Below are 23,624 nucleotides of genomic sequence, written 5' to 3' on the forward strand. Positions count from 1 at the left end.
TGCTCTCCTCTTAGGCCCCAGGGAGGCAGGCTCCGACTGCTAAGCTTGGGATCAGGGGTCATAGCACCTAAATGCCTTCTGCCCTGAGGTCTTATCTCTGTTCAAGTGTGAATAAGGTCTAACTTACTTATTCCATCCCCTGCCTCCATCTTCTCTAAACTCCACTTTGACCTTGGGTCTGTCAGAGTCTCCAGGCAGGCAAAAGTGGGCATTTTTTTCCAAGGAGCATCCTTGGGGTTGTAGAGATGTTGGTCAGGCAGGCCTTCTAAATGAGGAGGCCATTGCATCTGTGCCCAGCACGACGGCCGGTGGAGGGCTCTCGGAACTTCCTGTTCCCCTGCATGGATGCCTGGTGGAATCCAGGCCCAGGGGTTGGGGAGCTTTCTCCTCCCTGTCTGCTGGAACTTCATAGACTGTCAGGATTGGATGAGATTGACCGATCATCTGGGTGAAACTTCTTTCTAACATCTGATCCTCCTCTGTGGGCATAGTGTGTGTGAGGGTATGTACTGTTCTCTATTCCCGGAGAAAATTTTGTAGCTGCTAAAAATGTGCTGGAACACACATAAGAGAGACATGAGTCAGCCATGTAAGTGGTAAAACATAAATCACAGTTCTGCTCTGAATTTTTCCTCAATGTAAAAATAAAAACAAAACTGGGAGCACTCCCTCTTGAGCGAGTTGGATGGGAATCAGCAGCCTCCTAGGGTTAGGGAAGCAGTGATGCCTCAGAGCACAGAGATGTATGTGGAGCCAAGCACAGCTGCCCTTACTTGAGGAGTGGGGGCCCCAACCTTCGCCCTTCACCAGCATCCCTGAAAATCATCCATAGAGCCCCTTCCACAAGGGGGCTCTTGCTGTTCTTAACAGCAGTCCACTTTATCTTCAGTCAGTCATCTGTTGGAAAGTTTTCATATTGAGTTACAACCTGCCCTTCTGAGTCTTATGCCTGTGGGCCTCACTTTGCCCCCTGGCGCCTGTAGGTCTGTTCTGCATCCTCCTCCAGGACAGCTCTTCAGAGTTGAGCATCCTTCCTCCCTTTTCTTTAGCGACTTCTCCCAGGGCATGGTTCCTCATCTTGCTCCCACCCTCCCCCCCAAATCTGGGACTCTGCTGTAAAGAGTAGGGCCCAAAATGTGGCTCAGAACTCCAGGTGGGCTCTGAACAGCCCAGGGTCAGCAGAAATGCCTGGCTGGAGATTTTCTTCCTATCGGCTTGGGCAGGAACAGAACAGAACTGGCCCCAGTTGTGCTCCCAGCTTTGGTTTTGTGGCCTTTCTTGCTGCAGTTGCCCAAAATGACAGCAGGGGGCGCTCTGAGCAGGCACTGAAGGTCCCCTGGCTCAGTGGAAAGAATGACTTGGGGACATCCCTATCATTCATCCTATGAATCAGGTTAGAGAGCCAAAGCTTCTTTCTCTCTTTTAGTTTTCCTCTTTCTGTTCCATCTTTTTTTTTTTTCTCTTCAGAATTGCTTGTTAGAAATAGAACCTCTTCTTCCCTCTGGGAGCCTCAGTTTCCCCTTCTGAAATTAACAGGATCTGTTTCACAGGTCACCATTTGGATTAAATTTAATACCTTAAACAATGGGCTGACATTGCCTGGCACATACTATCTAAATATAAATACGTGTTTCCCTTTTTCTTCCTGCAGAACTTTCTGCTCTGTGCCAGTTCCCACCCCCACTCAACCTAGTTTCTAAGCTTCTATTCTAGAAACTAGCTTCTAGTTAGACTTGGGGCAGGAATGTTCCAGAAGCAGTCTCGTGGACTGTCTGGATGTCAGTGCAAGCTGAATGTGAGCAGCTCAAGGCACCTGCTTCCCAAGCAGAAGAAAAAGGAAGCTTTGTAGGCTTTTGAAGCTCTCCCCTCTGGGGTGGTTCAAGTGCTGTGGTCCTGAAGGCTTAACCACCTGAAGAAAAATCTTGGAAACCCATGACAAACTTTGTCTGGGTCTTCCCTCTTCCTCTTCTCTCTCTTTCCTGTTGGCAAGTTTCTCTTAACGCGGTGTGACTCCCTGACAGTCACGGAGATTTTGCTAAAATGGAGCAAGGGAGTGGAGGTCAGAGGGTTTACAGTGCTCCCTTGATCCTTCAGAATCTTCCAGGTCTTCTGGGCTTTGACAGACTCCTCACCCAGAGCCCCTGGATCAGAGCCCAACTCATGGAGACCTGCCCTTTCCTGTTGTAGGGAGCAGTTTTTGGTGCTTCCTAACATGGAGCTCTTCATAGGACTTGGAGTCAGAGACCAGGTTCTAGGCCTGCCTTGGCCACTGTGCTCACTCTCTGACCTTGGGCACTGTGCTTAGCTTCCCCAGGCCTCAGTTTCCACATCTCCACCATAAGGGCCTTGACTCAGAGCAGAGGTTTCAAAGGAGGTAGGCACTGTGGGGCTCTGGGGCACCCAGACCTCCAACTTCAAAATCTGTGTTTCTTGTTAAACGTCCATCAAGATGTTATGTGAAGAAACTATTCTGTTGTTGCCAGAAAATTTAAATCTCAATAACCTTCTTTCTTTTTTAATAATTCCAGAGGTCCATCCTTCCCTCCTAAGTGTCGTTTGAAAGACTCTAGGGGAGGTAAAGGGCGGTTTCCTGTTTGACAGCGCTGGATTCCTGCTCTTTGTCTTTTCCTTCCATGATGTGTCCTGGCCAGTCCTTTTCCACTCTTTCTGTGAACTTTGTTAGAATTCCCCGAGACCAGGCCGTGGCATTTGTTTCTATGGGAATGAACCCCACAAAGTGCAAGCTGTTTAAGCCACTGTGGTGACTGGTACTGACCTCTAGAGCTGGCTGTTCGTATTTTTCATTCTAATCACTTTCCTTACAATTAGCTCTTGCAGAAAGGTCTGATTTCAGGCTGTGACCTGTGAAACTTAATGCTTCCATGCCCACCTTGACATTAGATCACATTTGGGACCCATATTTCATGGGTTGTGAGATAAGTCGGCAAGGATCTCAGGCATCAAAAATCAAGCTTTCTTTTCCTGACGCTACCATCAACTAACTGTGACCTTGGGTAAATCACTGACCTTCTCTAGGCCTTAGTTTATCCATTTGCCCAATGAGGATGTTGGACTGGAGGATGTCTTAGGAGTTCTTTCGGCTCTACCATTCAAAGAATCCATCTGATGTAATTGCTACTTTCCCCTCTGATGCTGGTAGTGTTATTAAAAATGGAGGAGGAAGAGTCCTGGACCATCTCTGAATCTTCATTTTCCCACGGCTAACACAGGGAGGGCATGAGACCCAACTTTGTGAACGGGATACCATTTCACAAAGTTAAGGCAGTGGTTGAAGGGAGTCAGTGTTTTGATGGGAAGAGTAGCCTTGGTGGGGTTGACCAGAATTGTCCTGCCTTCCTCTCCCCAGTCAGTTCTGGAGACAAGTTGACCTTTCGGTGGTAGATTGGTCCCTTCTGGCAGAGAGAAGAAGTGACCTGTTCTTCAGGTGCCTGATATTTCATGTTAACTCTTCTTGCTCCAATTGAAACACAGGGTTCAGAGCATTGGGTATTTATAGAAAGAGAGTACATTAGGCCAGAAGAACTCAGTCTCCTCACAGTGACCACCACGCAGCAGGAAGAAAGTGAGGCAGGCCTCGCAGACATCCTTGCTGATGGCAGACTCTCCAAGGTAGACATCCTGGTGGACAAGTTCAAAGTTGAAGTGGCCACAGAAGAAATGGTGGGAGCCAGGAGAGCAAACACCCAGCAACAAGGAAGAATGATCGCCAGCCCTGAAGACTTCGAGTCAGTGTGGGAGGAAGGTCCCTGGGTCCGGGAAGGCCCGGGAGGGGCTCCTCTGCCTGCAGGCTGCACAGGGGCAGGAAAGCTCTTGGAGGGCTCCCAGCTCAGGGTGGACCCTGGGGAGGCAACCATCTGGAAGCCCCAGGTCTCCGGTGGTCAGCTGGAGGGCCCAGTGGTTGAGCCAGAGGAGTTCCAGGCTTGTGGAAGACCCACTGCCCCAGGAACCAGACCCGCAGAGGTGGATGTCCCCTCTTCAGCCTCTGACACTGGAGGACTCCAGTCCTTTCTGCTGGACCCAGCCCACACAGAAGCCAGAGCCGACTCGAGCGACGAGACCGACACTTCCCTTGCAGAGAGGAGCTTCTATTTAAACTACGGAGAGAAAGATTCTGAAGACCAAGCCCTCCCTCCACCCCTGGAGGAGAGAGAAGAGCACTTTGATGTCCCACCTGGACCAGATGAGACCAGGTGGAAGCTCTCGGAGGAGCTCATGGAGAGCTGGGAGCTGAACTCCTCAGGCCCCCAGGGCTCTGCTGCCACTGCCGGCAGGAACAAGGCCCAAGAGGGTGAAGCTTCCTCAGAGGAAGGGGCCGGGCTTCGCAGGAACCATAGACCAAATGACCTGGAGGCTATTGACCAGCAGCTTGGAAAGGGACCTTCTCCAGGGCCGGCATTTGCTGGGGACTGGGACCAGTCCCGGTGGGGAGTGGAAGGAGAATTTACCCACCCAGTATCTTCAGTAGCTGCAGAGGAAGAGGCCCCCAAGAGTGGAGATTTGATGGGAAGAGCTGCGAAAAGTCCCCCAGCAGGATGGAACCACTCACCTCCCAGAGGAGGGCCCGTGTGTCCAGACCCTTGGGCCATCGCACCTAGTGACGACAGGAAGCCGGCCAAGCCGGACAGAGGCAACTTCCTGCCCAAAGAGAGGGGACCAGTTCACACCCAGATGGGAGAACCTGCAGTGGAGGACAGCAAGACCCCAGTGTTTCTTCAGATGGAGGCGATCACCCCACTCCAGACCTCCCCCCGGCCCTTTTCAGCTCAGTCATCTCCAGAGGAAGCTTCTCCAAGCTCACCCCCTCATGGGTCAGGGGAGCCTTTGCAGCTCAGGGACCCCTTTGGAGAAGAGTCCCCTCTACTTCTCAAACATGCCCATCCTCCTAAAGAGAGCCTGGAGCCCAAGGACCAAGGAGGGCTGGTTGGGACCCCGGACAGAGGAGAGCGCTGGGCACCTCCTGTCGCCAGCAGAAAGCCCAGAGCTGTTCCTGAAGAAGCCGAGGGGTTGGTGTTTCCTTCAGAAAAGCAAAAGGAGATGACCACTTTCCAGGCTGGGGGGAAGCAGGGCTCCCTGGAAGACATTAGCAAGACCTCAGTGGCCAACAAAATTCGTATCTTTGAGACCCACGGAGCTGAAACCCGCCGGGTGAGTCAAGGTGAAACCAGGGCCTTTACCGAGTTGTCATCAGAGGCCTCCACGGGGCAGGTCGAGCAACAACGAAATAAGCTTTTAGACCTGGGATTTGTCCAGTGTCAGCCTCTAGGGGACTTTGCTGTCCCCAAAGCCACACCTTCAGTGATGCTATCAGCTACCAGACACTTCAGGGAGGGCGTTTCTGCCCCATCCCCCGGTGAAGGACTCATGGACCTCGAGCTCGTGTCTGCCAGTCCAGGCCGCGAAACCGCACTGGAGGAAGCTACTGGGGGAACTGGCCACGTGAGCCCCTGCCCCCGCCGCTGCCCCCCAGCCTGGGAGCTGACCGCATGCCGCGTAGCTCTTTAGAAGCATGTTTCAGTGGCCCCTCGTCATCACTGCCATCAGAGGCTGCTTGTCCATCCCTATGAGTTCTTTTCCCTAAACAGGCCCGAGTGTAGCGGAATGACGAGTTCATCTGCTTGGCCCATGTTAGCTTAGCCACAAAGAGCATCGGCTTTTGGTGTGACCTGGTGCCCGGAGGGTCACCCAGCCCCAGTGGAGAAGGTGGCACCACCACCAGCAAACTACACACTTGCTTTGCCTTGCTGCCCCCACCTGCTGGGTTCCTACTGTTTGGCTTGGCTTGTCCAACGATCTTCCTTCATCCCTTCCCTTCCCTGATGCTCCTGCCTTGGGGAAGCTGATGGTCCAGCGGTTTCCATCCTTCACTTCTGGTTCCCTCTCCGTCCCAGTGCCAAGTTCCTTTCTGCCTCCTTAAGACTAACTGTCTTCTCTAATCCAGAACAAACCCGGAGATGCCGTGAGGCAAGAGAAGCACGTCACCAGCTTAGCAGCGAACCCCCCGGGAAAGAGGGTGCACCTGAGATTCGCCAGCCCCTCAGTCCCTCAGGTCTCTGCAGCCCCTCGGTGTCCTGATGACCCGGCCACCTTCGCCTGGCCAGGGTGCATCGCTGCCTTAGGTCCCTACCTGCTCCGGCAGCGCCTCTTGTGGCAGCTCAACTCTGGCTTGTCTGGAATGCGTCCTCACACCGCTCAACCTTCCGTAAACTGGCTAAATGGAGGCTTGTCTCTAGCACGTGAAACTCTAAGCGTACTGAGTCTCTAGAACCCGAAGCCATGTACTTTACGAATATTTGGTGGGTGTTAGATTGGTCTCTGAAAAGAATGTCATAAAACAGCCAAAAATGTGTGTGTGGTGTTTAATCCCTGACAGGCCAGTTGAGAGGTATGTATGTCGGACAAGAGTTGCTGGTCCCCCTCCAGCACTCCCTTGGCCTGCTCTTGTCAATTACACTGATGGGACCAGAATCTCCAGTCTGTGGCCTGGCCGCCAGCCCACTCATGGAGCTCGGGGTTGAAGCGATGTAGCCCCCGGCTCCCAGGAATTGTCCCACGTTGCTCCTCCCTCTAGACGATGCTGAGCCCTCCACAGAGACTCAGTGGAATTGACAAACCGTGCTGGCTCCTTCTCTGTTCCTTAAAGCTCTCGGCTCCAGCCTCTCTGCCTCCCCGTCCTGGGTATCCCTGAATCCCGGGGTCCCCCTCCTTGGTTTTTGTCTCTCGATGTCCTCCTGCACGGATGGGCCTGGGGTCTGGGCTCCCATCCTTGCCTTGTGCACAGTGCTGCTTCTGATAAGCTCCCAGATCCAAATCTTGGATGGGGCCTCCTGTCCAGGACCATCTGGCAGGATGTTTGCTTTGTACTTGCTTTTGCCATTAGCGGGAGACCCTTGGAAAGGAGCATCCTCACTCTTGAGAAGTTTTCGGTTTTTTAAAGCTTATTATGTCGAGGGACCTTTCTGGGGGTATTTTTCTTTTCCTGACCTACTCTTCCACTGGGGCATCGAACGGCTCCAAGATTTCTTCTGTCATTCACCATCTTGATTTCTCTCTTTCTCTCTCTCTCCCACCCCACGCCCCCACTCCTTTGATTTTACCTGGCCATAGAGAGCAGGGCTGAGGGAGGGCTCCGAGGAGAAAGTCAAACCGCCACGTCCCAGGGCCCCAGAGAGTGACACGGGAGACGAGGACCAGGACCAGGAGAGGGACGCGGTGTTCCTGAAGGACAACCACCTGGCCATTGAGCGTAAGTGCTCCAGCATCACGGTCAGCTCCACATCCAGCCTGGAGGCCGAGGTCGACTTCACGGTCATTGGCGACTACCACGGCAGCGCCTTCGAAGACTTCTCCCGCAGCCTGCCTGAGCTCGACCGAGACAAAAGCGACTCAGAAACCGAGGGCCTAGTGTTCTCCCGGGATCTCAACAAAGGGGGCCCCAGCCAGGATGACGAGTCTGGGGGCCTTGAGGACAGCCCAGACAGAGGGGCCTGCTCCACCCCAGATATGCCCCAGTTCGAGGTACAGTGGAGCATCGTGGAGATCCGGGCCCAGCAGGCACTGCATGTTCAGAGGGCCCTGGGCCATGTGTGAGAAGACTGAGCCGCCAGCCTGAAGCTCTGTTGTGTGTTGCATGATCGTCCCTCCGCAGAACAGCATGGTTCTGTGCTCGCATGTTGGGCAGCTCAGTTTACCCCTGACTGCACTCCTGGGCGCTTTCTACCTGTGGTCCCATCGCTTGCCTGGGGTCAAGTGATGACAGGCGGTCTGGTCCTACTTTCTCCTCCCCTGCCTGTGTTGCATGGCACCTGCAGAGACGTGTGCTTGTGGACTCATGGGGGCGCCTGCAGCCTGCTCTGAAAGTCAGATGGTTTTTCCTGATCCCACCCTCAGCTCCTTTCCCTGGGGGCCTGGGGTCTTGGGGGTAGTAGCAGTGGAAACTCCCAGAGAAGAGGAGACATCATCACTGATGGGGACACAGGCCTCTCTGCTGTGTCCTCCCTTCGGAGGATCTTTGTTCACGTTATTCCATTGCTCTCTCATCTCTTCCGGCCCCAGCCACCTTCCACCACACTCCCCTTTCCCCCACATACCAGGCATTGAGCTACGAGCTTAACCACTCTGGGCTTTCACTCCCTCTGGAGAAGATTTTTCCTCCCTTTCTGTGCCTTGCAGACTTGTCATGTTCCAGGATCAAGTTCAGATAGCACTTTAGCAAACGCCTTCCTGATGACCCTGGGCAGAAATATTGCTCCCTGCACAGCCCCTTGCTCTGCAATGCTTCTGCTCCCAGCATCATCACAAGTAGTCAGGTTGGAGGCTGACAGGTCTGCTTTCCCACCAGGTGGCAGCTCCACTAAGCTTACACCATACACTAATAATGATTAATTGAGTGAATGGCTAGATCTCAGTTACAGCCAGCTTGAAGAATCCCCTCTTACCGCTCTCCCAACCAAATAACAAGCTACCTTTCATTCATTCATTCAGCTCACGTGTGTTAATACCTGCTGTGTGTATAGCCATGAGCTAGGTTAGATGGAGGACTCAGAAGAGACTAATCATTGAACCGATGACTTCTAGAGTACAAGTTGTAAACTGGTGGCCCTGGGCCAGATCTGGCTCGCAAATGTATTTTCTTTGACCTTGATTTAAAAATCAGGACAGTGAATATAAAACCCAGGGATTTTTTATATCATTAAAAAAAAATCATGAGTTCCCAAGTGGCTTATTAGGTCAGGGATTTGACATTGTCACTGCAGTGGCTCGGGTCACTGCTGTGACTTGGATTTGATCCCTGGCCCAGGAACTTCCACATGCTGAGAGTTTGGTCAAAAAAAAAAAAAATCGGATGATTCAGTCACTCGGAGGCCATGGCCCCAGTTGGTCTGGTCCTTAATTCCTCAATAAACACTTTACCCACATCTCCTACTGGCCCCCCACTGCCACCCCCTGTGTCCTGTTCTAAAGAACAGTTCAAATAAAGCACCTGGGAGGTAGTGGCATAACCATTGATACCATTCAGGATTATGTACATAAGGAAAATACTGAGTGGGGGGGGCCTGGTCCAGAGCATGTTGAGTGAATAGTGAATGTCCTCTTAGTGGTAGCCTGAAACCCAGGAGGTAGCCACCATGAGGTTGGTGGTGGCAGGGTCATGGGCAGCCTGTCCAGGTGCTGCTGGTGGTTCTGGGTTCCCTCTTGGGCTGTTTGTCTTTGACCTCACACCATACCTCTTTTGCCCTGGCCTGTGTTCCTGTCCGGAGACTCGGCCAGCTGCAGGGATGGGAGATGACCTGCTGACCCTGCGCCACAGTCGCCTGTGACCCTGAGTCATGCCGGGGCTGGAGATAGCGTGTTCTTCCTCATCTCTCTACAGCCTGTGAAAGCGGAAACCATGACTGTCAGCAGCCTGGCCATCAGAAAGAAGATCGAGCCGGAGGCTGTGCTGCAGACCAGAGTCACCAATGTGGACGCCACCCAGGTAACCTGTGCCTTCCAGTGTGCCCTGAGCATAGGCATGGGGCATTTCACCATGGCCAAGACCCTTAGCCAACTCTTGCCACCTTGGCTCCCCCGGGACTGCCGTTTTAACCCTGATGCTGTTCTGAGTTTCATTGTTCCTTCTGAGCTGCAGGGGTAGGTGATGGGACAGCCCCTTGTCCTGTCCTTTACACATCTCAAAGCCTCGATTTTCCCATCTGTAAAATGGGGAGGGTCATGCCTCCCGCATCCTTCTGGGAGTGTTATCAGGACTAAACCTGATAGTGGATTAACTCATGACTTTCAGGTTGCTGCAAGGAATTGGAGAGGTTTCTTGAGGTATTCCCAGGGGCTGCTCTGAGAGAGGAGGGAGACCCCAATTCAGCTTTAGTCAGAACAGCTCACCTTGGGTCACTGTGTGTGCGTGTGTGCGTTGGGGTTCCACATCAGACTGACAAAATGAACAAACCGAAGGAGAGATTAAAGTCATTTGTCTCAGCAAGATGGAACCACTAGTGCCCTGGAGAAAGCCGGCATAAACAGACACAGGTGCATTGCTCACAGTGCACTTCCTAAGCGCCTTTTGTGGTTTTTAAGCTTTGAAAATCAAGACCGAGGGTCTGAGAGATGCCCTCTTGGTTCTGTCTGCCCAGAAGAACTGCACTGCTGGGGCGTTTCTTGCCCTGGAGACCAGTCCTTGTCTCAAAAACTAAAGTAAGACATCAATCTACACAACCTGGGCAATTCTTTTGTTTCCATAATTTTGTTCTCCCACTTTTATAACCATGCACAGAGGTTTATGAAGCCGTAAATGCAGTTGTCAAGACCTCTTGCCTTCTGACAAGCTGTGTGACCACAGATAGCCTGCTTCCTCTCTGGCCTGTTTTGTTTTAGGAACATGTGTTGGTTTTGTTTTTATACAAAGAAATATGAAGAAAACTAAAAACGGCCCCCAATTCCACAGCTCATTAATCCTTATTGACATTAAAACAACAGAAAAATATGTTACGAAATTCAAATAGGACAAAATGAAATTTTCATTGTGATTCCTCTTGGGGGGAAAATGTATGCATATAACAACATATGTACTTACATCTCTAGATATTTAAATTTTTTTTACACAAAAGAGATTGTTCTCTCTCTCTCTTCTTTGGTCTTTTTAGGGCTGCACCTGTGGCATATGGAGGTTCCTGGGCTATGGGTTAAATCGGAGCTGTAGCCTCTGGCCTGACACCACAGTCACAGCCACGCCAGATCTGAGCCGCGTCTGCGACCTACACCACAGCTCGCAGCAATGCTGGATTCTTAATCCACTGAGAGAGGCCAGGGATTGAACCTGCATCCTCCTGAATACTAGTCAGATTCATTTCTGCTGAGCCGAGATTGTTCTCTTTTACACTTTACCTTTTTACCTTAATATTTAGCTTGGAGATCACTCTCTATTGGCATATGTGGCCCCGTCTCAGCCTCCTTCCCACTTAGGAATGGATCCCGATTTCTCACACGTTTATCTCCCATCAATGGACCTGTGATTGTTTTGTTTTTTTCTTTTGCAGTTAATGCTGAGTGCTGCAGTGAACTTTTTTGTTCAGACTTCCTGGTTTTCAAAGTTTATATCCAAAGGGTGAATCCCTAGCATTGGGCTCACTGGGGCAATTGAAATTTGGATAGAATTTATCAGGTTATCTGGGATTCTTTTCCCATTATCAAAAAAGATGATTGGAAGGAACTGGAGCACCTGTGAGGCCCCTCTGTAGTTTGGCGCATGTGTAGACATCCCCCTCCTCAAGTTGCCTGTTTGCTCATACTGCCTGTCACTTTGGACCCGGGGATGCCTCGATCCCGGGTGGCGCATGGTGCAGGCGTATCCCATATTCTCTCTGTCCCCTCACTCCCTCTCCCTCTGACAACTCCTCCTCTGACTGGCAGGTGGATGGGGCTGCCCCAGGGGGGAAGGAGTTCATGGCCACTACTCCTTCCATCACCACAGAGACCATCTCGACCACCATGGTAAGTAGGACCCAAGAGCCTTCCCTCTCTGACCAGACCCCTTGGCCGGAGACAGCCAGAAAACAAGCTCCCCTCGCCAGCCGTGGCAGGAAGCCCTCCTCTGCCCTTACCACATCAGCCAAGCGACAGAACGTCACACTCTTGTTGTCTGGCACACGGTTGCCGCAGGACATCCAGTCAGACCTCAGTTTTCCACATTGAATAATGAGGGAGGTGGCGTCCCTGAGCTTCAGTCACCTGGACCTTCAGTCACCTGTGTCCGGGATGAAGAGGGGCTGGTACTATTGGGTTATAGGCAACACCGCAGGATTGCGCCGCAAGGTCTGTCCTCCTGACAGCTGTGTGTTTTTCTCGTGTCCCAGGCCACTTCCTCACCTCGGTCAGTAGATGGCGTGCGGTGAACCTAAACTGGAGGCTCAGGATCTGGGGCTGTCTCCTGAGGGATCTAGTGGTTCTGCTCCTAATTTGTTGTTTGACCCATGAAGGAAGGTTCTTGGCCTTAGGTGTCCTCATCTGTAAAATGGGAATACTCCCCATTCGGCCTGGCTCACGGGCTCTTCAGAGAGCCCAGCAACATTAGCTTCTTTAATGATGACAGAGAGCCAGCATTTGGGGCTCACAGGTTGTGGTGCCATGAACTGCGCTCATGGAATAAAACAAGAACTGTGAGGTGGAGGCTCTTTTTTCTCCACCTTTTACAGATGAGGAAAACGAAGTTCAGAGAGGCAAAGTAACTTACCCAAGGTCACACAATTGATAGGGGGTAGAGCCAGGTCCAACCCGGGCCTTCTGATGCCAGAAGCCCCACTGTCCCCCTCACCCACTCTGCTCTGCTCCCTCACCTTGACCATTGTGAACTCTGGCTGCGCGGGGCTGCCGGGGCTGGGCTGGGAGGGTAGCCATGCCTGGGCTGGATCTGTCTTGAGCTGTGGGGGGGTTGTTTTCAAATGCTTTCTCTTACCAAACCCATGCTTTGCACATAGGAAGAAAATTACTTTAATTCAGACTACCCAGCAGGAAGGTTTTGAGTAAACAAAGACTTTAAGATAAATAAACCCAAGCCAGTTACCAACTTGCACACTTTCCCCCGGTCACTCAGACCCTCCTCTCCTCACAACCCTTCACCACGTGGCATCAGGATGTTTATAGGGCTAAATGTAAATTGGTACCATGGTGAACAGGCTGTTACATCATTCATTTACTCCTCCATCCATCCATCCATCCATCCATCCATCCATCCATTTGTTCCAAAAGCATTTATTAACCTCTACTCTGCCCAGTATGGGGATATAGAGTTTAAAAAAAGATAATGTCTATTAGAACTCATTCATCCAAGTAACAGTTATGTGCACATCTAATGTGCCGTGTCCTTGTGTTTAGGTCCTGGGCACACCGTGGTGAACAAGGCCCAGCCCTCCCACCTCCTGGCTGGATGACCTTGGGCAAGTTACCCAAACCTCTCCAAACCTCAACTTCCACTTCTGTAAAATGGGGAGAGGGGAAATACTAGCATATCCTTCAAAGAGGGGATGTGAGGCTAAATGAAGGTCATCTATGCAAAGTGGTCAGAAGAGGGCCTGGCACATTGTAAGTGGTCCATAAATGTGAGCTGCCACTATCCTTTCCCGCTTTCATGGAGCAGTGTAATAATGCTTTCCTAGGGACCACAGGATATGGGGTGCCACTGTAGGAAATGGAGAAGCCTTTGTTTAGACAGTGACATCTGAGCCACTCTGGAAGGATAAATTAGGGTACAGTCATGGGAGGAGGTCTTCTAGGCCGTGGGAACCGCAGATGTAAAGGCAAGAATATGAAGAATCATAGCACTGAGGGAAAGGAAGTGGTCAATGACATGAGATGTTCCCTGTGTGGTGGGTGAGCAGCGAGAGAAGAGGCTGGAAAGGAAAGCTGGGCCAGGGCGTGAAGGACCTCGAATGTCATGTGCAAAATTCAGATTTCATCCTGGAGACCATGGAGAACCACTTCAATTTTTTCAGGCAGGGGCATGATGTCATGAAATGTGTGTTTCTGTGTTTTAGGAAGATTACTCCAGCCACCTCTGTGGAGCCAAAATTCCCTCCCTTGCAGTCATGGATCCCTTTTTTCCCCTCCTTCCTTCCTTTCCTTCCTTGCTCCTCCCCTCCTTCCTTCCTTCAGCAAGTATTTCTTGAACTCTTATAATGTGTGAAGCAGTGTGCCAGGCACTGTGAACCGGGCACTGAGGGAGATAGAAAATAGCATCTCTGCGCCCACATTCCACTGGGAGGGACCGAAAGAGAAGGCAGGGAACTGGTTTAGGGGCTGGGGCAGGGCCGGAGTGTGAGGAGGCAGATGCTAACAATGAGGGGACAGGGTTAAGGATGCCTGGAGGGAGAAAGGTACAGGATTTGGTCATGGATCAGAGGAGAGAGAGGCTGGTGACGCAGGTCACTAGCCTGGCTGTTCTGAGCAAGGTGCTAGGAGCCCATTAGCAGGGAAATCCTCAGGCCCCGCCGCAGACCTATTGACTCGAAAACTCTGGGGTGGGGCCCAGTGGTCTCATGGTTTCACAAGCCCTCCAGGTGATACCCCTCAAGTCTAAGAAGCACCAACACAAACAAGGAGCACGGACGAGGGTGCTCTTTAGGGCAGGTGTGTGTCAGGCGTGGAGGGGGCCGCAAATTGCATGTTGGGTCTGAAGAGCCTGAGGTATCTTGGGGCACATTTTCTGGAGAAAATGCCTAGGAGACAATTGGTTTAAAGGTCTAGAGTTCAAGAAAGATCTGAGCTACAGATAAAGGGATAGGGGACAGTGCCCTTGATGAGGCAGTGCAAGCCTTGAATGGCTGGGGCGGCCCAGAGAGAGGGCGGTGGGAAGAGAGCCCTGAGTCTGCGAGAAGAGGGAGATGGTGGCGTAGCCTTGGCCAGGGATTGGGACTGCTCCTCCCTGAGGTGGGACAGGGGACTGGCTGAAGACACAGGAGAGGCAGGCGGAGCAGCTGGCAGTCATGTTTTGAACCACCTGTGTCCCCATTAGTAGCCTCTGTTTTCAGTGTGAAGGTGGAGGTGAAGCTTTGCCAGGGAAGGGATCAGTGGGAGAACCAGCGCCTTGAGGGGAGAAAGGCCTGGAGTGACATTAGCATTCACAAGGGCTAGTATATGTTCCCTCCCCTGGGAGAAAGGAAGTACTGACCCCAGCAGACTCCCTCTTAAGGCCTGTTGCTGGGCTACATTCTGGAACTTCCTCTGAGACAGTGCCCTGTGGTTGGAATGCCAGGTAACCAGGTCACTGCCAGCCTCAGCTGGAGGCAGGCATTGGGGGATGGTTAGGCGAAGGCAGAGGGCTCCTATCCTCATTTGTCTCCCCGCAGGCAGAGGTCCAGTATCCTGCACAGACCAGGACTGGGGTTCAGCCTGCTGGGGAGCTACAGAATGGATGCAGCTCTGGGCCCCTGGATGGACAAGGCTGAGCCCTGAGATGGTGCAGGAAGTGGAAGGTGGAGGCTGGCAGCTGGGCCCCTTCCAGCTGTGGGCCAGTAAATCCAGAGCCAAATCCAGCAGTTGGACTCCAAGATAGGACGCAGAGAGTTACCTCAAGGGTACCGTTTCCAAGGGGAGAGTGCTGTTGCAGGAGTGTGTGAACTTGGATCTAAATACAGGCTTTAGGAGTTCCCATCATGGTGCAGCAGAAACGAATCCCACTAGGAACCATGAGGTTGCGGGTTCGATCCCTGGCCTTGCTCAGTGGGTTAAGGATCCAATATTGCCATGAGCTGTGGTGTAGGTCGAAGACGTGGCTCAGATCCTGCATTGCTATGGCTGTGGTATAGGCCAGCAGCTGTAGCTCTGATTAGATCTCTGGCCTGGGAACCTCCATATGCCACAAGTGCGGCCCTTAAAAAGCAAAAAAAAGAAAAGGAAAAGGAAAATAAATACATAAATAAATAAATACACGCTTTAGCACTCACTTGCAGGGGGACTTGAACAAATAGTGCACTTCACAGTTCCGACCTTCTAGTTTCCCAACTATAAAACAATTTCCAGTGGTAGTTTGGAGGCTCAGATGAGATCATGCATCCTTAGCCTAATACCTGGCGTGTAGCAGGTACTCAGAAAACACTGGTTATTCTGTTGTCAGTAGCCAGTCTGTACCCCTGTATTTACCCTACTGATTTCCATTTGCAAAGCTTTTTCCTGTTAGCCTCAAAATGTCTCTGTGAGAGTGGGACATGGGTTCCCCTTTAAAACTTTTTTAAAAGACTATTTTTTTCAGAGCATTTTGAAGTTCACAGCAAAATTGAGAGGACAACACAGAGATTCCCCCATAGAACCCCCCTCTTTGGCCCTGATACACAACTAGCGCACTCCCCACATCAGCACCTCCCACCTGAGGAAACTCAGGCTCTAGAAATCTTAGATTCCAGGGCTTGAGAATTTTTTTTTTTAATTTTTACTGGAATATAGTTGACTTACATACCAGTTAGTTTTAGGTGCATAACAGTGTGAATCATCCACACGTATAGATATAACCCTTCTTATTTCCCATATAGTTATCACAAGCTATTGAGTAGATTTTCTGCTGCTCTAGAGTAGGTTCTTGCCAATCATCCCTTCTCTACAGTCGTGTGTATATGTTATTCCCACCCCACCAGAGTGGGGCATTTGTTACCATGGATGAACCTGCACTGCAGGGGTCCCTGTCTGTGGCTGAATCCATGAGGCCTGTAGAGCGGACGTGGTTCTGCCCCAGGTCATGCGGCTGGAACTTGACAGGACCAGGATGAAATCTGGGTGTCTTGACTCCTTTGTTTGCACTTCCAGGGAGCAACTCTGCATCTTGTTCACCACAGTGTCCCCAGTGCCAGGCATTGAGTGAGTGTGTGTGGGTGTGTGTGTGTGCGTGTGCATGCGCGCGTGCACCAGCGCTTGAGCAAGCAATAAACAAAAGCAGAATGACTGAACTGAGCGATGCCTTCAGCTCTCTGCTTCCAGTGTCACTATTCAACCTTGTGGCTGTGAGAGCTACATGGCCACGTGCTCTGTCCATCCTGGGGGCCCCTCCACCTGAGACCTGGCCATCTGAGCACTATTGTTTCCCCAGGAGAACAGTCTCAAGTCCGGGAAGGGGGCAGCTGCCATGATCCCAGGCCCACAGACGGTGGCCACGGAAATCCGTTCTCTTTCTCCGGTAAGTGGGCAGGGCCAGCTCAGGCTAGGGGACTCCATGCAGAGAATGTGGACATTGGTCCACAGGTGGCCCGCAGCAAGTGCAGCATAGAGCCCGGGAGGCCGCCCCTTTAAGTGCAACATCAGGAAACGGCCTCACATTCAGATGCCCACAGGGCTCCCTGGTCCATTGCCCTCCACCCCCACTCCCACTCACAAGCAGGGTAGTGGCAGTATGGGGTGAAGTGACCCCTCCCCTTGGTGGTGCTTGTAATGTGACAGCTCTTTTGCATCTGCTCTGCTTACTGGCCAGGGGGAGCAATGGGCTAGGGGTCCAGAGGCTTGGATGCTGGACCTGGTCTGTCGGTGGCAGCCTCAATATTCCAAGTCTGTCACTGTGAGGTCTTGCAGCTCTTGTGTTCACCAGTTCTGTCTTTCTTATCCTCTAGCCTCAGAGAGAGCCTGTTCCCAGCCCTGACAGGGTGGGGGAACAAGAGGGCTCTCTATCTACCTTGGATCCCTCTGTTCATTCTTCTAAGATGCCAGGATTCTTAAGTTCTAGGGTCTTGTTAGGATTCTGGACCCAAGGAATCTTGGGTTCTAGGAATCTTAGATTCCAGGGTTTGAGAATTTCATGGGTCTAGCATTCTGAAGATTCCAGTATTCCTGAATTCTTAGTCTTAGTGGTTCAAAGCATCTTGACTTCCAAACTTCACCTTCATGGGGCCCCCACTCTTCCCTTGGTTTACCCCATCCCCACCCCCATCATGCAGGGCCCAGCATCCTCACCTGACCCCGGGGTGGGGGTGGTTATATTCTGCAGATCATCGGGAAAGATGTCCTCACCAGCACCTACGGCGCCACCGCGGAAACCCTCTCCACCTCCACCACCACCCATGTTACCAAAGTGAGTAGCATCAGGGCGCTGGTTGCCCCCAGCCTGGACGTGGGGCTTGGTAAGGTCATTGCCATGGCTCTGCTTTGTAACAGAGAAGACCTGTGGTGTTCCCAGTTTCCGGAGTGCTGTGCACTTTGTCCTGTGCTACAGGTGGTCCCAGGCACCGACCTGCCCTTCAGTGTTGATGGCCAGGTTGGGGGACCATCTCCTTGAAGTAATTGTGAACCATGGCATTTGCGCCTTATAGATCTTAAGTGCTGGAGGGACTTAGGTGGGGGGAGCGATTCAAAGAAGGCTCAAAGAATGAGGAAGGGCCTTCTGGAAAAAGTGGGGTTTGTATAGGGTCTTGGAAAGCCAGGATGGACTCGTAAGGAAGAAGACAGAGGTAGACATTCTGAGCAACATGGAAGATGGGAGCAGACCTTGTGTGTTTGCTTATTTATCCACCGAGCAAAAGTTAGCGAGCATCACCTTATGCTGCCTCTCTGTGCCAGGGGCTGCTGGAGGGGCTGTAAGCGAGGCATGTGGGAAGCAGGAGAAACGGTCTCTGTCAGGAAGAAGCAGCATGTAGGGGCTGTAACTGTGGGAAATTAGGTTAGACAAGGGGTAGGGAAAGCAGAATAGAGACAAATAAGACACATCCCAGGACAAATGTGACAACAGAGGGTCTGAGTCCGAGAGCCACTGAAAAGCTGTCAAGATTTTTGAACTGGGGAGTGACCCAATACAGAGGGGTTTAAGGAGAGGAGATTAGGTCCACCAGGAGGTAAGAGTTGAGGGCATAAAGAAGAGCATTATGGAGAGACTAGGGATGGAGGGCCTAGAGCAGGATGTGGGGAGGAAGAGTCAGGGCCAAAGAAGGGAGGCATTCTTGGAGTGCCAGCTGTGGCTTAGCTGAGGACAGAGGGCTGAGGACAGGCTGGCCGATGTGTCTGTGAGTGAGTGGCGGGGAGAAAGGCAGGAGGGGGCCCAGGGCAGGGAGCGAGGCTTGGAGGAGAGAGGCCAGGGAGCCAGGATGAGTTGGAGCTTCTGCTCCAGCATCAAAGGAGTCTGGAAAGCAGTGCTGGCCCTTGATGCACAGACTGTCCCAGCCCTGTCTGCTCCCATGTACCACATTCCCCAGAAAGCACCCACTCCTACCCAAAGCATCAGTGAGCAATGATGACCTCACTGAAAGCTTTCTAGGAAGGTTTTCGATCACACACCCTACCGCGTACAGCTCAGATAACTCTTCTTCCCAAAGTCCCTCCTGGCCCTGCCAACTGGGAGCCCCCTCTTCTTTCTGTTCACTCCTGACTCCAGCTGGGATTTCCCTAAGCCACCCTTCTCCTTTAATGTACCAAGCAGTTAGGTCCCGCCCCACCTTCTACTTCTAAACTTGCATCCAAACCCCACCCCTTCAGAAAACAGTGGCAGTTATAAGCATCATCAGTGCAGTTTTCTTTTCTAATATTGTTTGAAGTCATTCAAAGTAGAGCTTTGTCACCATTCACATTTCATTCATGTGTTCATTCAACAAATTCGCCTTTAGCACCTGTCCTGGACCGATTGGACAGGGGAGTGGGGGAGGAGGGGATTCAGAGATGAACAAAATACAGCCCCTGCCACAAGAGCCCCAGCCTAATGAGCAAGGCAGGTCACACACGCAAGGTCAGCACAAGGCAGAGAGGCCGAGAACCATGAGAGATATGAACTTGCCACTCAGAAAGCACCAGGGCAGGAAGGCAGAGGGATTGCTCACCAGGGTCAGGGTGACAGCATTTGAGCTGGGCTTGGAAGGACTAGGGGGGGCAGCTTGGTATTTGGGGGAGTGATGGCAGCCAGGCAGGATGTGCAATCGTGGATCCCAAAACCAGAAAAGGAAAAAACTGAGGGAGCCAGGAGGGAAGGCAACCACTGGTTCCAGCTTTGCCCCTGAAGGAGGCTTCGGATAGGTCCCCTGTCAAGGCTGCTGGCCCAGCAGGACCCAAGGCTGAGCTTGCCCCTCTCTCGATCTGCAGACTGTGAAAGGAGGGTTTTCTGAGACGAGGATTGAGAAGCGGATCATCATCACAGGGGACGAAGATGTCGATCAAGACCAGGTAGGGGGACGGGGAGCCTGGTTCCCAGTGGTGCTGCCCAGCCCCCAGTCCCTCCCATGTTGGGTTACCCGTGGAGAGCTGCACTTGTGAGCAGAGAAGATATCCACTTCCTGCTGACCACGTCCAAAGGAGAAAAGCCCCCTCCTAAGAAAGGGACACTGAATGGGAGCCAGGAGGAGTTAGAAGACCTAGATCTGATCTCTCCCTTTAACTCTTTGACCACTGCCCTTCTGGGGGCCTCAGCCTCATCAGCTGGGCATGGGGGAGCTCGTACATTTCCTTGGCCTCTCCGGAATTCGTTGTGCTCTGGATCCTCACTTTGCTGTTCCTTTCCTCCAGGCCTTGGCTTTGGCCATCAAGGAGGCCAAACTGCAACATCCTGACATGCTGGTAACCAAAGCTGTCGTATACAGAGAAACAGACCCATCCCCGGAGGAGAGGGACAAGAAGCCACAGGTAAGGCTTATGAGGCTCAGTAGCCAGGGCATGGAAGAGACAACAGAGGCAAGATCCTCCCAGGGCCATTTCCCTGCCAAGGGACCTACCGAGAGGCTTGAACCCCAGCACAGCTTTGACCCACCCCCTTCCCCTCGCACCTTCCTAGAGAGCCAGCTACCACAGATACCACCAGTCAGAGTGCAGCGGGGAAGGAAGACTGGTTCCTCAGTTTCTTTGGGGTTTCAGGCTCCAGACTCAGAAAAGTAAAATCCAGAAGGGGTCAGAAAAGGGGAGAGAAGATTACCTGTCAGTCCTGAGATGAGACTGATGGAGAGAGACATAACCTCATTGGCCATTGCCTATAAGCTGGAAGTCAGAAAGAGTTCTACCAGGCCCAGGGCCATATTCCTGTCCCTGTGTCTCTGTCTCCATCACTGGTCACTGGATGTTACCAAGAATGGACATGATGACCAGAGCCCTTGATCTCATCCATCTTGCTAGATTGGAAACCCTTCTCAGGCCACCTGGGGCCAGAATCTTAGGGAGCCCAATATTTTACTTTCCATCAAGGCCTTGGTGAATAAGAGGAATGAGATGGTGTCCTAGCAGAGAGGTCTTTTATCAGCTAAAATTAGGGGAAGTTGGGGAAGGGGTTCTTCTGGCCCTTCTGGAAATTTACTGCATATTATCAAACCTATAACAACAAAATCTCACAGACATTGAGTTGAGTGAAATAGTCAAACACAAAAAAAGCACATCCAGGAGTTCCTTTCGTGGCTCAGTGGAAATGAATCTGACTAGTGTCCATGAGGATGCAGTTTTGATCCCTAGCCTCGCTCAGTGGGTTAAAGGATCCTGCATTGCTGTGGCTGTGGCGTAGGCCGGCAGCTGAAGCTCCCATTCGACCCCTAGCCTGGGAACCTCCATATGCTATGAATGCAGCCCTAAAAAGACCAAAAAAAAAATTTTTTTAAAGTACATCCAGTGCGAGTCCATTCATAGGAAGTTCAAAAACAGGCAAAACTAATCAGCAGTGATTACAGTGTGAGTATTGGTTATTTCTGGGGTGGCATTAACAGGAGGGAGCCACAGGTTACCATGGAAGTATCAGCTCTTGAGCAGGGGTAGGGGGTTACATGGGTGTGTACTTGTGTAAAGATGTGTCAAGCTCCACACTCAGACTTGTGTACTTTGCATACCTCACACATTCCACCTCCATGAAAACTAAATCCATTTCAAAGAAAACCCCCCAAACAGTAGGTCTCCTATTTGTCCTCTTCCCTGGTGAAGGAAACCATTTTATTTTTCTTCCAAAGATATAAGAACATTCCTGTCTCATCCTTTGATTACCACTCACTTTGTGTCAGAAGAAAAAGCACTGAAACTTTTTCTTACCACTTTGAAAGGCTACCAACCCCCATCCAGACCAGTGCCATCCAAGAGCACTTTCCACAATGATGGAAGTGGGTTTTCTGTGCTATGATGTAAGAGCTGCTAGCCACACATGGCTGTTCAGCACTTGAAATTGGCTAATCTGAAATGAAATGTGCTTTAAAGGTAAAACGTGCCAAATTTCAAAAGTTAACATATGGAAAAAAGGGTATAAAACTGCTCAATAATTTTTATATTGATTACATGTTAAATGATATGTTTGAATATAATGGGTTAAGTAGAATACATTATTAAAATGAATCTCACCTGTTTCTTTTTACTGTTTTTAATATAAATTTTACAGTTAGAATTTAGAAATGAAAATTTTCTATCTATCTGGAAAATTTTAGAAAACCAGAAATATCTAGAGTGTTTAGAAAATATTGTCGAGGAGTTCCCGTCGTGGCGCAGTGGTTAACGAATCCGACTAGGAACCATGAGGTTGCGGGTTTGGTCCCTGCCCTTGCTCAGTGGGTTAACGATCCGGCGTTGCCATGAGCTGTGGTGTAGGTTGCAGACGCAGCTCGGATCCCACGTTGCTGTGGCTCTGGTGTAGGCTGGCAGCTACAGTTCCAATTCGACCCCTAGCCTGGGAACCTCCATATGCCGCGGGAGCGGCCCAAGAAATAGCAAAAAGACCAAAAAAAAAAAAAAAAAAAAAAAAAAAAAGAAAGAAAAGAAAATGTTGTCTAGAAAATCTGTTATCTAAAAAATTTTTAGGAGTTCCTGTTGTGGCTCCGTGGGTTAAGAACCCAACCCAATCTACATGAGGATTTTTGGTTTAATCCCTGGCTTTGCTTAGTGGGTGAAGGATCCAGCGTTGCCACAAGCTGTGGTGTAGGTCACAGACACAGTTGGGATCCCACGTTGCTGTGGCTGTGATGTAGGCCGGCAGCTACAATTCAACTACTAGCCCAGGAACTTTCATATGCTGCGGGTGTGGACCTTAAAAAGCAGAAATATATATACTTTTTTTTGCTTTTTAGGGCCACACATGCGGCATATGGAAATTCTCAGGCTAGGGGTCGAATCGGAGCTGTAGCTGCCGGCCTACGCCAGAGCCACAGCAACGCAGGATCTGAGACGCATCTGCGACCTACACCACAGCTCACCGCAACGCCGGATTGTTAACCCACTGAGCAAGGCCAGGGTTAGAAACCCTCATCCTCATAGATCCTAGTTGGTTTCATTAACTGCTGAGCCATGAAGGAAGCTCCAGGAAGAAAAAATTTTAATTCCATGTGTGACTTGCTTTCTATTTCTGTTGGGCAGCACTGGTCTAGAAGATGTGTAAGCTGATCATGGGCAGAGCCTACCTCCCAGCCTTCCTCAGACTTTCATACAGATTGTCACTCCTGTCCCCTCAGTTGTCCAGTTATTGTTGCTTTTTGTCCCCTGCATCACAGAGTGGTAGAGTGTAGGTCACTTGCCAACCTGGTGCTGAGCTGGCCCTATCACCTGGGGCAACCAAATACTAGAGAACTGTTGCCATAAAGGCTGACTTAGAAGCACCAGGCCAGGACCTGGGAATCTTTATACTTTGGTTCTTAGGAGGTCTGTGTGCTGCCAGGTGTAGGAGCACCTGGTACAGAGACCTCTATGCTGGGATTTGGGACCTGACTCCAATCCCAGCCACCCTACTGATGGGCTGTGTGACCATCAGGGTGTCAGTTTCCTCATTTGCAAAATGATGAGATGGGACAAGCCCCCTTCCAGTGATATAGGGTCCTCTGGCTGTTTGTTTGCTTTACTACAGTGTCTCCATTCTCAGTCTCACTCCTCCTTGTCTTTCCTGGGGCATCCCAGCCAGCCCCCTGGCTTCTGACTTCCTGTGTTCCCTGGCCATTCAGTGCTCTCATCCCAGCCCCCAACATCCCGCCCACCCCATATAGCCTTTCACATCTGCCCACCTCACTACTCCCTTTGCCATCTTATTCCCTCCTCCTCACCCCTGTTTTAGTTCTTTCTTTGCTGCCATTGTCCCATGCAGTGCCACACACCCTGTCTCTTTTGGATCCATCTTCTCTCCCCTTCCCCAGTCCTCTGTCCTTGCTCCTGTAGAGACAGAAGTTTCTCCCTGGCCTTTCCTGCCCACCTGCTTTCCCGTTAATTACCACCAAGTAGGA

At 51.2% G+C, this 23,624-nt stretch overlaps 1 protein-coding gene across 50 annotated transcripts in view; it reads left to right on the forward strand.

Moving 5' to 3' along the window:
* Window positions 1–23,624, forward strand: part of EPB41L1 (erythrocyte membrane protein band 4.1 like 1) — a 134,675-nt gene that overhangs the window by 103,025 nt on the left and 8,026 nt on the right. For 23 of the 50 annotated variants that reach the window (XM_085003756.1, XM_085003751.1, XM_085003754.1 and 20 more), the window contains 7 exons: window positions 7,126–7,536; window positions 9,392–9,496; window positions 11,425–11,505; window positions 16,586–16,672; window positions 17,474–17,557; window positions 19,549–19,629; window positions 19,969–20,085. In XM_085003756.1, coding sequence (XP_084859882.1) covers window positions 7,126–7,536; window positions 9,392–9,496; window positions 11,425–11,505; window positions 16,586–16,672; window positions 17,474–17,557; window positions 19,549–19,629; window positions 19,969–20,085 — 966 coding nt within the window. Of the gene's footprint in view, window positions 1–3,492; window positions 5,458–5,959; window positions 6,068–7,125; window positions 7,537–9,391; window positions 9,497–11,424; window positions 11,506–16,585; window positions 16,673–17,473; window positions 17,558–19,548; window positions 19,630–19,968; window positions 20,086–23,624 lie in introns of all 50 variants that reach the window. The other 27 variants (XM_021078008.2, XM_085003745.1, XM_021078009.2 and 24 more) reach the window with 6 other exon arrangements.

Source organism: Sus scrofa, chromosome 17, assembly GCF_054392235.1.
Source record: "Sus scrofa isolate SSC_HxYL_T2T_F1_AM1 chromosome 17, Sscrofa_HxYL_maternal_Yorkshire_Landrace_v2.0, whole genome shotgun sequence".
NCBI classification, from domain to species: Eukaryota; Metazoa; Chordata; class Mammalia; order Artiodactyla; family Suidae; genus Sus; species Sus scrofa.